This window comes from Macrotis lagotis, chromosome 1 (genome assembly GCF_037893015.1).
Source record: "Macrotis lagotis isolate mMagLag1 chromosome 1, bilby.v1.9.chrom.fasta, whole genome shotgun sequence".
In the NCBI taxonomy this organism is placed as follows: domain Eukaryota; kingdom Metazoa; phylum Chordata; class Mammalia; order Peramelemorphia; family Peramelidae; genus Macrotis; species Macrotis lagotis.
Genome location: NC_133658.1, coordinates 156146398 through 156162703, shown reverse-complemented (window position 1 = coordinate 156162703; position 16306 = coordinate 156146398). Strand labels below are relative to the sequence as shown.

General features: G+C 34.1%; 1 protein-coding gene across 2 annotated transcripts in view; it reads left to right on the top strand.

The window, feature by feature from the left end:
• Positions 1–16306, top strand: part of ELP3 (elongator acetyltransferase complex subunit 3) — a 109753-nt gene that overhangs the window by 47336 nt on the left and 46111 nt on the right. For both annotated transcript variants that reach the window (XM_074209216.1, XM_074209215.1), the window contains exons 11-12: positions 2759–2849; positions 9830–9895. In XM_074209216.1, the coding sequence (XP_074065317.1) occupies positions 2759–2849; positions 9830–9895 (157 nt within the window). The remainder of the gene's footprint in view (positions 1–2758; positions 2850–9829; positions 9896–16306) is intronic.

Genomic DNA, 16306 nt, shown 5'->3' with positions numbered 1-16306 from the left:
GTTCATGATCTAATGATTATGATCTTTCTGCTATTCCTCACTCTAATGCTACTTTCATCTTATGTCTCTGCTTTTTTGCTGATTCCCCCATACTTAGAATGCTTCACCACCTCACTCTTCTTTCCCATCTTCCTCCTAGTTAATTAAGTTTGCAGTGGAGAGAAATGTAAGACATAGACATGTAGTGAGGAAAACCTGAGTTCAAATTCTGTCTCTGATACTAGCTGTGTGACCCTGAGAAAGTCTCTTTACTTCTATCTACCTCGGTTTCCTCATAGGTAAAATGTAGACAATGATACCACTTATCTCACAGGGTTCTTATGAATACCAAATGAGTTAACATCTTTAAAGATCTTTGCAAATCTTAAAGCACTATATATGTGTGTGTGTGTGTGTGTGTGTATGTGTGTATATATATATATATATATATATATATATATATATATATATATATATATATATGCTTCTGTCAAGACTCAGTTCAGATCATATTGTCTGCAAGTGACTTTTCGAGGGCCTAAACATTAACAGTCCAAAATTATTTGAAGATAGAAGATTCAGCATTACTGGAAGCCTCAAGATAACTGGATTACAACTTTTCAGTAATGTGGTAGTGTGACTTCCTCTTTAGATATAGATTAAATTGGATAATCTCTAATATTTCTTCAGCACCGAAATTCTGTGATTCTGGAAAATAAAGTTATGGTTTAATTTTTTTTCATTATTTCCTGAGGGATAAAAATGTAAACATACATAATATGAACAATTTCAGGATCTTAAAGAAAAGCATAAATGATTTAAACATGCTTTGGTATGATAAGATTTAGAGCTGGACAAGACTTTAGAAAGCATTCTTCTCCAATCCTTTGATTTTATAAATGAAGAAATTGAGACTTCAGAGAAGTGACTTGCCTGTGGTCAAACATTGGCAAAGCCAATTTTCACACCAAGATCTCTGACTCCAAATTTAGCATTCTTTCAACTACACCCAGATACCTCCTAGGCTTATTTGGTATATCTTGAATGTAATCAGTACTCTAGTTATTATTCACTTGATTTTTACTCCTGTTTAAACAACTTACTAGCTATGTGACTGTGATTTATATAATTTCTTTAGGTCTCATTTCTTCACTTACCAAAAAATAAGGAAATTAGATTAGATTATCTCTCAGGGCACTTTCTAGAATGTTGATCAAACATAGACATTGTTTTGCAGAAGATTACAGTCCTGAAAATACAAGTTAATTTTTCATTTAACTTTTTAAAAAATCACCCCCCTACCCAATGATCTTAGAAAAATAAATTATTTGTTTTATAGCTTTTATTTTAGGCCTAAAATAAATGTAGCTCAACTAATTAGCAGAAGCAGCATTTAGAATCTCACCTTAGATTTAGATCATCCATGTGAAAACCCCCCACACACACACATAACCTTATAGACCTTTTTTCTCAAATACTCTTAATGCTAACTGTCTGGAATTTTGAACGTGCAGCATCTTATCAACTCTCATAGGTAAATAAACTAGCTGCTTGACTAATTGTGTTTTCTTTGTATTGGTAAGAGAAAAGGAGAAAAAATATGAAAAAAATCAAATCCATTTAGAGAATTGAAGTGCAAAAAAAATATCATTAGCATAGTCTTTAAACAGAGAGCTAGTATTTAAGATTTGAAAAGAAAACAGATGCCCAAAAGATACTCAATATTCTCAATGTAGATTTTTCTTTTTTTATACTATTTCTTGGGCAGTTTTCAATTATTGAAGTTTATTGGACAGCAATAACTGGAATAACTTAAATGAAAATCATACTTTACAGTTTCAAAATATTAATATAGTTAATATTACATCTGTATGTGTGTATATATATATATATATGTATAGACACACACATATATTTTATCTCATTTTTTTCTTTGCAAGAGTGAGTGGATAGTGCAAATGTCTTGAAATAAAAATTTCTCAAGAGTTGGAAGTGGTTATCTATTTCAACTAAAACCCTAACAGGAATCCTCTTTATAACATCCCTGACAAACATTCATACAACTTCTACTTGAAGACCTCTAGTTATAGAGAAAATCATTTCCCAAGCAAACCCATTCCATTTTTTTTATGACTAATTATAAGGAAATTTTGCTTCATATAGGGCCAAATTTATTTCTCTAATTTCTGCTCATTTGTGAATCTCTTTCCTTCTTTTCTTAGTTTGTTTATGTTGTTTTGACCATATAAGTATGTAGAAATACATTGACAACAGAAGAGAAACTTTGGAGTTTTATATGCTTTCTTAAAAAGACTTCTTTTCTTTGAATGCTTATAAACACCATAAAGATAAATTAGAGATTAAAATAAAATTCAGTGCTTCCATTTTATTTCAGTAGGATTTTCCTTCCTTAAAGGAATTAATGTTTTAAAATTTTTATTTCTAGTTTCATTTAGAACAAGCCACTTTGTATTGTAATCAAAAAATTTATAGGTGTCTATTAGTCATTTTTATAGTATTTCTAGTGTGCTACATACTAATTTTCATCAAATATACCTTACTGCAATCCTGGGGCTAAGTGAGTAGCATAATTTTGTAGATAAGGAAACTAAGGATAAGATATGAGAAATGAAATAAATGCCTTGTACCCAAACTGTGTGTGTGTGTGTGTGTGTGTGTGTGTGTGTAATTGATTATTTAATCTATGGAACAAACCTACTTTAATAGAGCATTATTTTGATGCCCCAATCAATATCTGATGTTTTTTTCTCTTCTACAGAGATATACCAATGCCTTTGGTCAGCTCAGGAGTGGAACATGGGAATTTGAGGGAGCTGGCATTTGCAAGAATGAAAGACCTTGGGATACAGGTAAAAAAAAAAGAATTACAACCTTATATAATTAGAGTAATTAGATAAACTGAAGGAGCTTTCTGTTGGGTTGTATCTTGCAACAAGCTTATTAGGCAGTGTCATTGTTTAACTTACCTCATCTCAGTGAGTGTGTATTGTGTCCAATGACCTCTCAGAGTGCACTCGCTCATGCCATTGCCAATTTCATGGACCAGAGTATTTGTTTAACTGCTTTTACATCTTCTACTTCTCTGTCAGTCAACCAATACTTTTTGAGCACCTGTTAAGTACTGAATGCTATGCTAATCCCTTTGAAAAGTACCAAAATCCCATAAGAGATCCTATCAAACTATTTATGACATGGATGAGAATGCAAATATAAAATACATAGCAATAGATGACAGTTTTTGTTATTTCCTACCCTCATTCACATACCATGATTAGCGCATATCACAGGGAGGAGATAGAACCTCTTGTGCTCACAGACTCATTAAAATGCAAACAGCAGCTATAAAGCATTTTTTGGAATGTATCCAAACCCCTTTGACCATAGTCAAGTCCTCCATTACATATAATTGGCGCAGTGTATAGAACATTGACCCTGAAACCTGGAAGACCAGCCTTAGACATTTACAAACTTATAACCCTGAGAAAGTCATTTAACCTCTGTTTATCTCAGTTTCTTCATCTACAAAATAGATATAATAGGGCTTTTGTGAGGTTCCAATGAGACGATCTGTGTACAGCATTGAAAACCCTAAAGCACTATATAAATGCAGCTATTATTACCAGTAAAAGACAAACAATGATGTGTGTGTGTGTGTGTGTGTGTGTGTGTGTGTGTGTGTAAAAATATATAGGAGTACAAAGGAGATCATGTAGCTTTTTCTTTTATTATATTGTATTTTTTAATCTGAAGTTTAACACACAAAAATTATCTTTCCTACAAAACGAATTGCATATATAATTCCATTCATACTGCTTATTTTTTAAGCATATATAATTAATTTCAAATATTATTTTCAAATTTAACCTGCTATCTTTGCTTTCTACTGAATTTCCTTCTGTTTTTTGTGCTTTTAAAAGAAATGTTTCAATGGCCCTCCTTTTAGGGGACCATCACTATTTCTAATTCTGTTTCCCTCTAATCCCCTTTCTCAGTTCAAAACTGAGAGGGGAGAAAAATACCTTGTAACAAATAAGCATAGTCAAGCAAAACAACTTTGACTTAGTCAATACCAAGAACATGGGAAACATGATTATAACTGTGCTTTAGGAAAAATCACCTTAGTGACTGAAGAGAGGATAAATTGGAATGGAGACAGATTTTAGGTATGTAGACCCACCAATAGACCCAATAATATAACTTTGGGATCATGAGGGCCTGGACCAGGGTGGTAACAATGTCAGTGGAGAGAAGGGGGCAGATATGAGAGATATGTAAAATTGATAGACCTTGAAAACAAATTGGATACATGGGATGAGAGATAGTGAAGAATCTTAGGTTACAAACCTGAGGGACTGGGAGGGTGGTGTCATTCTTTATAGAAATAGAAAAAGGAGGAGGGGCTTTTTGAGGGAGAGATAATGAAGTCTATTTTTGGACATAATGAGTTTAATATGTTTACTGGACCCATTTCAAAATGTCTGAAATGCATTTGGAGATGTGAGATTCACAGTCATCCAAAAGGTTGATGTAGGATAGGTAGATTTGAGAATCATCATCTTAGAGAGGGTAATTAATTCTTGAGAGATAATGAAGTAGTATAGAGGGAAAAGAGAAGAGGGTCCAGGACAGAAATGAACAACATCTATGGTTAGATTGTGTAATCTGGAAGAGGATACAGCAAAGGACACTAAGAATGAGCAGTCAGATAGGTAAAAAAAGAACCAGGAGAGAATGGTGTCCTGGAAATGTAGGAACAAGGGGAGTACCAAGGAAGAGAGAGTGTGATCAGCAGTGTCAAAGGCTGCAGATGTCAAGGAGAATGAGGATTGAGAAAAGTCCATTGCATTTGGGAACTAAGAAACTATTGGTAACTTTGGAGAGAGCAATTTTGGTGGAATAATAAGGTCAAAAGTCAAATTATCAGGGGTTAAGGAGAGAAAGTGGAAGCTCCTTTCATAGACACCCTTTTTGAGGAGTTTAGCTACAAAGGGCAAAGAGAAATAAGATTAATAATTAGTAGTTATGGAAGAATTAAGGGGGGGGTTTCAGGGTGGGGGGAGAGACATGGGCATTGAAAAGAAATATGAGAGTGGGGATGGCACAGCAAGCAGCATGAAACAGGATCACTTGAAGGAGAAGATAGTAGCATATTTAAGTGATATGAGATGAAGAAGAGAGAGCCCATGGTGAATGGCCTCAATTTTTTTTCTGTAAAATATGAAGCAGGTTCTAAGCTAAGAAAGTAGGTGGAGGGGGAAACCATAGGAGGTTTGGGGAGAGATGAAAGAGTTTGAAAGAAGAGCTGCTTTGGAGAATGGGAGAGAGGTAGAGTAGGATTGCCTAGTGGCAATGAGGACCTTGTTGAGGTTGTGTATTATAAATCTGTATAGTGGACCCAGTCAAAAAGGTTATGATTTTTCTTCACCTTTTTTCAGCAGCACATGTGTAGGAGTGAAAATGACGAATGGCAGAATTGATCCAGGGTCAAGGCTTAGATGAACATAATTGGTGATATAATAAAGGGGCTAGGGATTCAAGAGAGGAGAGTATAGAGTTGAATTGGTTCATTAGTGGGATAGGATAAGAAGAGGAGAGAGTGACTAGTGTGAGGGAGATGGCTTGAAAGAGAATTGAAGGGTCAAGAGATTAGAAATCACAGAGTGGATGAAGAGTAGATTTTTATAAGGGAAGTCAAAAAAGTCAAAAAGAGGGGTGAACAACTAATAGATAGTGATCAGATAAGGAGATTTCAGAATTCTTGAACATGGAGGTGGATATTTGTGGGTGATAGCAACCTCAGGGACATGAACATATGAGATATAGTTTATGGGAAGTGAATAGGTTGAGAAACTGAATAGTTCAGACAAAATAATTTTTGTGTTTCCATCTAGCATCTCTGGGAAACTTTGCAGCTCCAAGGTTCATCTAAAAAGCAATTAGTGAATCTTGGTTCATTTGTTGATGGATTTTTTTTAATTTTTTCTAATTTGTAAAACAATACCATTATAAATTATTTTATTTAAAAATTAAACCTCAAAATAAAATTACCTTTTTCATAAACATAATAGAACAGGAAAAGTATTATACCTGAAATTGTAGATCTCTATGCAGTTTGCTTTCTTTTAAAATATATAATAAATGTATCTTACAATTTTCAAAGCTGTTTTATCTGTCTATCTTTCTAGCCTTCTTTCTACTTTCTTCTGATTTTTAAAAATGTTTCAGTAACTTTCTTTGCTTTTAGCTACCTACCAATCCCACCTTCTACCCTCAATGAAAAAATAAAAACAAAACACTCATAACAAATATTTATAGTTAAAGAAAACAAACTGCTTCTTTAACCATGGATTAAAATAGCTATCTTATTCTTTATCTTGAATCTTATCATCCTTTTCAGAGGTATATCAGTTATTTCATTGACCAGCATTCTTAAATCTTTTCAAGTTGTTTTCTTTACAGTGTTATTATCCTGATTTTCCTCATGTCATTCTGCATTCATACTAAGTCCTCCCAACTTTCTTTGAAACTAATCCTGCTGGGGGCAGAACCAGGATGGCTGCTTGAAGACAGCATTTCCTGGAAACTCCTTCCCCCAAAAACTCCAAAAGCTGTCAAATTATGACTAGCCAAAATTTAAAGGGGCAGAACTCACAAAAAGACTAAGTGATATAATTTCCCAAGTACAAGATAACCTAGAAGTTCCATGGAAAAGGTGTGTTTCATTGGACTAGGGGTTGGAAAAAAGCTGCAGCACAGTGCAGCCCACTCAGGGATTACCAGGAACAGTTTGAAGGGACAGTGAGAGAACTCTGCTGCAGCAGAATGAGTGTGGAGTGAAGAGTCCTGGCCTCAGAGCAGCCCTGTGGTGAGAACATGCAGTGGGAATTGGGGAAGCTAGCCTGCACCTCCAGAATACAGCCCACAGATGGTAAGGGGTTCTTGGGAGATTGCAGAAATCTCTCTGCTCTCCCTGGGGCAGGACTCTGCTGTTTGCCCACACTCAGATCCAGGTTGCAGCTTCAGCTTCTATATTACAATAGCTGAGCAGAGATACTCTTCACAGCTCCAGGGCAGCATCATCTACATATCAGAGCACAGGCAAGAGAGCCTAAGACCTTGGAGGAATAAATCCCCAAAATCTTGGAAGTGGGATAATTTAGTCTTAGGCTGAGGAAATGAACAAACAAAAGAAAAAGAAGAATCTGACCATAGAAAATTATTTTGGTCCCATGGAAGATTCAGAAGATGACAAAATTGAAGCTTCATATCTAAAATCTCCTAGAGAAATAGAAAATGGGCTCAGGCTATGAATGAGCTCAAAAAAAGACTTTGAAAAGCAATTGAGGGAGGTCGAGGAAAAATTGGGAGGAGAAATGAGAATGATGCAGATAAATCATGAAAACCAAAATCAGCAGCTTGGTGAAAGATATTGAAGAAAATAATATATTAAAAACCAGTTTAGGCCAAATGGAAAAAGCAAAACAAAAGACAAATGAGGAGAAGAATGCCTTAAAAAGCAGAATTGGCCAGCTGGAAAAGGAGATGAAAAAAACTCTCTGAAGAAAATAACTCCTTCAAATGCAGAATGGAACTAAAGGAAGCTGATGACTTTGCAAGAAATCAGGAAGAAATAAAACTTCCAAAAAAGCCAAAAATTTTAGAAGAAAATGTGAAATATCTCATTGGGAAAAAAAAAACTGACCTCGAAAACAGATCCAGGAGAAAAAATTCAAAAATTATTGGGCTACCTGAAAGTCATGACCAGGAAAAGAGCCTAGACTTCATTTTTCAAGAAATAATACAGCAAAATTTCCCTGAGATCCTAGAAGCAGAGGGTAAAATAGAAATTGAGGAAATTCACTGATCACCTCCCAAAAGAGAACCCCCCCAAAAAACTTTCAGGAATATATTATAGCCAAATTTCAAAACTCCCAAGTCAAAGAGAAAATACTAAAAGTTGCCAGAAACAATTTAGCTACCATGGCTCTATAGCCAGGATTACACGGGTTTGGGCAGCATCTACATTAAGGGCTCATAGGGATTGGAATGATATTCCAGAAGGCAAAAGAGTTTGGTTTATAACTGAGAATCAACCACCCAACAAAACTGAACATCCTCTTTCAAGGGGAAAAGATGGACTTTCAATGAAACAGGGGACTTTCAAACTTTCCTATTGAAACAACCAGAGCTAAAAAGAAAGTTAGATCTTCAAGTACAGGACTCAGGTGGATGAGAAGGAACTTAATGATATTGAACTGTTTGTATTCCTACATGAGAAGAAGATACTGATAACTGATATGAACTTTCTCATTTATCAGAGCTGTTAGGAGGAGCATATATATATATATATATATATATATATATATATATATATATAGACAGGGCACAGGAAGGAGCAGAATATAATGGTGTATAATATAGTAAAAAGATGGAGTCAATGGGTGATAAAAGAAAGTACTGGGAGGAAGATTAAAGGAGAGGAAGAAGGGGCTAAGATATTTCACATAAGAGTCAAGAAAAACCTTTTTCAATGGAGTAGAACAGAGGAAGGCAAGAGGGAATGAGTGAACCTTCATTCTTATCAGAGAGGAAATAACATACACACTTAATAGGCTGAGGAAATCTATCTTATCCCAGAGAAAAAATGAGAAGAAAGGGGTGGGATAAGGGGGAAGTGGGGAATAGGTGATAGAAGAGAAGGAAGATTGTGGGAGAGGGTACTCAGATACAACACACTTTTGGACAGGGCCAGGATGAAAGGTGAGAGCATAGAATAAATGAGAGTGGGGAGGAATAGAGTGGAGGGAAATACAGCTGGTAACAGCATCTGTGGGAAAAATTTTGAAGCAACTTCTTTGGTGGACTTACGATAAAGAAGGCAACTCACCCCAGAGACAGAGCCATTGGAATCTGAACACAGACTGATACATTTTTTCCTCTCTCACTATTCTTGAGGTTTCTTATCTTCTTGGGGGGGGCAGTTATGTTTACTCTTATAACAAGATTATTGTAATAATATAAAATAAATAAACCAAAAAAAAGGAACTAATCCTGCCACTGTAAAAATTAAAAACAAATGATTTTTACTTTATTTTACTAACTTTCTAGCATATCCAGAATAGGAACTTTGCAAAAATAATGCCAATGAGGAAATTTTGCAGTTTTTTATATTCTATTTATGTTTCATGAAATGATAGACTCTTAGCATTGGAAAGATCTTAAACAGCATCTAATCTAATTTCCTATTTCATTTATGAATCCATTCTACAGAATCCCTGAAAGATAGTCATTCAGGCTTGCTTGAACACTTCCAATGATGAGTTCATCTCCCAAGATAGTACCATTTTTTTAAAGTTCCTATTATTACTTCTTATATTGAATATAAAGTTGCCTCCATATAATTTCTACCAAATTCTGTCCTCTTTAGATAGACTAATTATCTCTTCTTCCCAATAACAGTACTTGAGATATTGGATAACAACTGTTTTATGCCCCTCATAATCAAGTCTCCTCTTAAAAACTCAGATTATTGTTTTCTCCCTGGCTCAAACTTTTCTCTGATATTACTGATAATGTTCTTAAGGCTTCCCTTACATTTTGATGTCTTTCTAATTTGTAGAATACAGCAAAATTTTACTTCACATATATATTTTTGTATCCTCCATCTTCAAAGTATATTGAGCATGACTTGTTGAATGTTTCGTTTTAATGAGTGAATCAAACATAATTCTGAACTTTAAGGGTTAGTGGAAATGTTCATCTAAGTGTTGAGTCCAGCCAATTTTTCTGTATTTATGTCTGTCTCCCCACCCCCTTTATTTTTAAACAGTGCCGTGATGTGAGAACCAGAGAGGTTGGAATCCAGGAGATTCATCATAAAGTGAGACCATATCAGGTTAGTTTCTTGAATTTACAAAGTTTTTTTTCCCTCTTTCGTAAGATGATTGTCAGACCGAGGTTCATGCCAACTGACCGGGAAGATTGATAGTAGTGAGCCAAGAGTAAAGCAATGGTTTAGATATGAGCTTGGACATCAAAACCAATGTTAATTTAAGACTATACTTTAGGAGAGGTTAGTTCTAAGAGAGTTAGATCCAACCACCAGAATAGTTTCTTCTCAAGAGCTGTAAGAGCAAGGACTAGGAAATAAAAACAGAATCAGAAGATCGGTTGTTCAATCAGCCTTTGCCTTAAAGGGACTGAAGTTCTTTTTTACTGGGTTGCAGCTATAGTGAAATTGAGAAAATAGAGATTTTTTTTTAATGATTTGGGACAGAAATTATCAAAGTTAAGCCCATATCCTCAGAAACACCTGAATCAAGTGATTATGTTTCTCATGAATTATATTTTTCTGTAGTTCTTATAACCTAGTATCTGTTCCTCAGAGACATTAGGTCAAAGTCCAGTGTAGTTCTTAGGCATGTGAGCAGTGTTGTTGCTTATGAAGCAAATTTGGACATCTTTTGTCCTTCCTTTGGTGTAGCAATCTTCAGTGCAACTATATTTTACTCTGCAGATTTACCAAGTTTACTTTACTGATACTTTTACTTGATAGGTGATTATAAAAAATCACAGTAAGCACAACCTTTAGCTCATTACAAATGGAAAGTGTCAGGTTCTTTCATTAGCATAAAAAATTTTCAAAGGCTTATAAAAGATCTTTTAAAAAATCATAAAAACAAATTCCTCAAATCCATTTTTTAAAAAGTAATTTTATTGGTACCTTTTGTTTTATGCCATAGTATTTTCACCATAATTGCCCTTCTGCACTGAAATCTATCTTGTGACCCAAAAAAATTAAGTAAAGGTAAGTAAAGACTTAAGACTTTATTTTGTGTGGCACATCCATAAATGCCACCTCTTTACTGAGAGGAGGAAAGGTTTCCTTAGTTCTCCAGGCCTGAGATTTTTCATTAAAATTCATCATGGGGCAGTTATGTGGCACCATGGATAGAGCACTGGCCCTGGAGTCAGGAGTACCTGAGTTCAAAGCCAGCCTCATTCACTTAACAATTATCTAGCTGTGTGGCCTTGGGCAAGCTACTTAACCCCATTTCCTTGCAAAACAACCTAAAAAAAAAATTCATCATAGCTCAACTGTTTTTAGGGCTATCACTTTTTTTCTACCGCAATTTATTTTATTTCCCCCCTGTTATATGTAAAAACAAATTTTAACATTCAATTTTTAAACTTTGAGTTCCATTCTCTGACCCCATTCTCTGTGAGAAAAGTATATTATTTGATGGTAGTTAAAAATGTGTAGTCATGTAAAACATTATCATAATAGTCATTGTAAAAGTAAACATAGCCCACCCCACCCCCCAAAAATAAAGAGAAACCTTAAGAAAATAAAGTTTAAAAAAAGTATGTTTGAATTGGATTCTTCTAACATAACTCTATCTTTGGGGATGGAATAGTATTTATCATAAGTTCTTCAGATTGTCTTGGGTCACAGCACTTGCTGAGAAAAGGAAGAGTCATTCACGGCTGATCATCCCGTAGTATTGCTTTTACTTTGTATATAGTACATTCCTCATTGCATCTAATTATGTAAGTCTTTCCAGGTTTTATTGAGAGCATCCTTATTTATCATTAATTATATATCATAATCCCAGCAAAACTTGTTCAGCCATTCCCCAGCTAATGGGCATCACCTCAATCTCTAGCTCTTTGCCACCAGAAAAGAGCTGTCAAAAATATCCTCATTCATAATAGTTCCTTTTTCTTCCTGTTTTTTCAATCTCTTCTGGAATATAGACCTGGTAGTGGCATTGCTAAGTCAAAGGGGAGGCGTGGTTTTATAATGGCTTTCACTTTTTATATTTAGTCACTGGTTTTAGATAGTCGTTAGAAGTCTTGATTCTTCTTCCCTCTGAAGCCATTTTTTTTTCAACTGCTATGCCAAGATGTGCCATTGTTATAATGAAGGATTTCTAGATGTATAATGGAACCATTCCCTTCTTTGAACTCTTTATTTTATAGATTCCTGCCAAGAATTTCTTATCATAATTTATACTTCTCTGAACTCTGAGATAAACTAACACTGAAACCAATATTTTTATGACAGTAATATAGTATGATAGAGTATATAGAGAATATAGTAATATTAAAACAAAAGAGTACCTCACTAAAACTTTGGCTTACTAAGATTTAGAAGTTACTCAAGTTTACTTGGTTTGAAATCCTTTTCCAAAATGAAAACAAAACTCCCCAAAGAATCCTTCCTCTAGAATTAAAGTTATTCTTTTCCAGTTGAAAATAGGCTTCTAGGTCACTTTTATATCCTACAGGAAAAAGAAACTACACATTTCACTGTGTTTACTGATAAATTAGTTAAAGTATATTATATTCTTAAAAGTCATTTATATCAGGTCTCTGGATCATAATTTCTCATCCGGACATGTCTTTGTCAGTAGAAAAGTATTTGAGGTAGCTAGGTAGTATAGTGAATAAAACACCAACCCTGGAGTCAAGAAGACCTGAGTTCAAATGCAGCTTCAGATGCTTAATAATTACCTAGCTATGTGAACTTAGGCAAGTCACTTAACGCCCCCTGCCTTGCCAAAAAAATCCAACAAAAAAAAGTATTTCATTTGTAGAAATTCCCTTCAATGACAAATTTTCAGGGAATCATTAGATGCTTGTTGATTGAATAAAAAATTCATTACATATTATAGGAATCAATTCCTTAGCAATTCCTTTGAGTATATATAGTTGTATTTTTTATCCCATAATTATGTATTTTTAGAAATTTAGTATTTTACTGGTAATAAATCTTAAGAATCTACTTTTATATAGGCTGTGTTTTTGACAAAAGTTGCCTTTCTTCTACAATTTCTTCCTTACTTTCCTAATATTAAAATATTCTTCCTGTCCTTAAGACACTATAATATAAGAGAAAAGTTTGTTTTTTTAAAAAATACAGTTTAGAGGCAGCTAGGTAGCATAGTGGCCTTGGAGTCAGGAGGACCTGAGTTCAAATCCAGCCTCAGACACTTAATAATTACCTAGCAGTGTGACCTTAAGTCACTTAACCCCATTGCCTTACCCCCCCCCAAAAAAAACAAATAAAATACAGCTTAATGTTTTCAAAATCTTGTACTTAAATAAAAGTTTTCAGTCAATAATATTTACTTCTCAGGGATGAGTAAGTTATTTCATGTATGAGGAAATATGGAAAAATTATAAATTATTAAAATTTCACATTGATTCTTAGGGAAGAACAGGAACTAACTTCCTCAGTTTGTTACAAGAAGTTATTTTATTTTTGAACCTCAATTTATTTTTTCCTTTTCCCAAACAGACAAATAACACATATGCTGTTTTTCTTGTGAATAAATGAGGTAAAATTTAAGCTGGCCAATGTTAATATTCTTAAAATGTGATTATTTTAAATCATCATCTTCCTTACTTTACTATCTACTCAAATCATTGATATCATATAAAGTTCCAATAGATAATAATCTAAAAAATTAAAGATCTAAAATAATAGATGCTTTTTAAAATGTTTTATTGTTGCCTTTTGTTTTTATGAGTCATTTTCAGATATATGCCAAACCCTGTCACAAAAAAAAGTTGAAATCAACTATATCTTACAGTATATGTAACATTTTACTATCTTAGTTCTCTCTTTTTCCATCAAAAGAAGTCTCAGTTCTTTATCTTTTTAATAGGATCAAAATTAGTCATTATAGTGCTATATAATTCACTTAAATAGATAGGGTTTTTTGAAAGTGGGCTTTAATATGAAGTTTTCCAGTTGAGTTTAGTCGACTTTTACCTTGTCTCACATTATAAAATTGTAAATACTTTCCTGCCGTAAATACTTTCCTACCAAAAAAAAAAGTACCCCCAACTCTAACAACCATCTATGTGATTCTTGTAAGAATGCCCATATGTTGTCCCTAGTTCTGTTGCTTGGATAGAGTGAAATTATAATTTTTACACACACACACACACACACACACACACACACACACACACACACACAAATAGAATGTATAAAAATTTTGTTAAAATGTGCCATAGACCCACTTGCAGGTAATGATTGCTCGTAAAGTTACCTTATAGCATGAAATGCCTACCTTTTAAAGGCTAGTAACAGCTGACTTGACTTTAAAGAATTGTTTATTTAAGGCTTTATTTGTGGCCTGTGATTTTAGTGTATAGTTTTGCTCAGTAGACCTGATAATTGTCTATCCCAGGATCTCTATTGTGAAGGCCCTCATTTTAGCACTTTGATGGATTACATATCTCCTTAATGTGAATACTGAAGTCCCTCCATCACTACTTATCATAGTCCAATTACATCTTTTCAATACTGTATGAGTTTTCTTGGTGTTTTTCCATATAACCAAAGGATCTACTCAATATTTTGTAGACCTTCCCCTAGTTCCTTCAGTGGTTGCCATTGCAATAATAATTCTATATAACTAACTTAACTTTTTTTCCTAGGCATGATCTTATGTAGCATAATCAAGAGAAAATTGATATTAAAAAATAAGAGCTTTTAAAAACAAGAAGCAGCTTAGGATCATTAAAATTACTACATCAAATACATGGATGATCAAAAACGATTATCTGGAAACTTTGAATAACTTCAAAGAAAACATGGTAAGAGAAAACAGAAACAGCCCTGAGGTTTCACCTCATGCTATGCAAATGGCAAATGTGGCAAAAGTTGGAATCTGTCATATGGTCTATTGGAAGAATAGTACATCAATTCACTGTTGATGGAATTATGTAGTGGTCCAGTCATTCTGAATCATTAGTAATTATGGAAAAGGAGACTGTTTTTCCATATTCTCTCATTTAACAATCTCAGTAGTAGGAATATTCTCCAAGGAAGTCAGAGATCTAGCATGTTTCAAAAACAGTCATGGTAGCATCCTATAAGGTTGCAAAGAACTGCAAACAAAGTAACATGAGAAATTAAGAGAAACACTGGAAAATATGTATAAACTGTTATAGATTAAAGTAAGCAGAATAGAGAACAGTAAGTGAGCACAACAGAAAAAAGATCACTAAAAGGAAATTGAAATCTAAGTGGGGAACCCCCCCCCCAAAAAAAACAGTGACTCTCCAAGAGAAAAGATAATGAAATGATGCTCCCCACTGGACCACCAGATTGAGACTAAAGCTGTTCACTGTGTCCAGTGTTATTTGTTGTCAGTGTATCAGATATGTCTCTTTCTCCAAAAAAGAAAGATGGTCAGGTGACAATAGTTAGTCATTATTGATAAAATGACCACATGTTTCCTTGGTCTTCCTCAGGTGTCCATATTAAGTGGGCCCCCCTCCCTCTAGTGAAATTTTGTGAGGACTTGATTAGGAATCCCACTGGATGAACTGGAGGGAATGTTGCCATCTGGAATGACACATCCATCTGAGATCTCATTTCAATGACTTTATAGAGTCTAAAGGTGGGATGCAATTAGCATACTGTTATCTGTAAACAGAAGCATCTGAATAATTCTCTTAAGTCAACAAAGCTATTTTGCCAGACTCCAGGAATACACTGACAAAGGTGAAACAACCTCATCCCTTAAGGAGTCTTCAGACTCCTGGGAGAATACAATTTGTGGATGGATAGATAAGTAAACATTGTAATTTGAGATGTAAGAACACAAAAAAACTCCAGTGATTTTTTTTTTCTATTTTCTGAGAATTTAACACCTGTAATCTTCCTTCATCCTCCTCCATAACATTTTACAAATAGCTTTATTTTAATCTAGTATTGTCCTTGACTTCCTTATTTTTGCTTGCCAAGTTTTAGTTGACAAAGTCAGTTCCTGGGCTGTTGACTTCTTTCTTTTGGTTTTACCTTGATTAACTCTAGGGAAGGTAATTAAGTTAATTTCTTTACACTTTTATTTTTTTTTCCAATTTTCCAAATCATCAGTTTGCTACTTAAGCTGTTAGGTTGAAACTTAAATGCTATGTTTTCTCTTCTTTATCCTTTCAGATTTGATTATGATTTTTGACCTTTATTCTAACCAATCAACGACCTGACTACAAACAGCCAAGCAGATTCCCACGTTTGTTCTAGAAACATACTTTCATTAAAAGTTTTTAAAATATACTTTGTATCATCTTTTCCCTTAAAGTTGGCAAAGGTCAAATTGGACATAAAGCTTTTTTTCTTATTAATTTTAATGTTACAATTGGACACTAGCATGTTCCAAATCACTACCACAACCAACATCGATTCTCAGTTATCTTCATTTACCATTTAACCAGACCTCTCCCCATAAAGTTTTAATACCTCCACTATATTTGCCATATATTTAGTTTCTCATATAATATA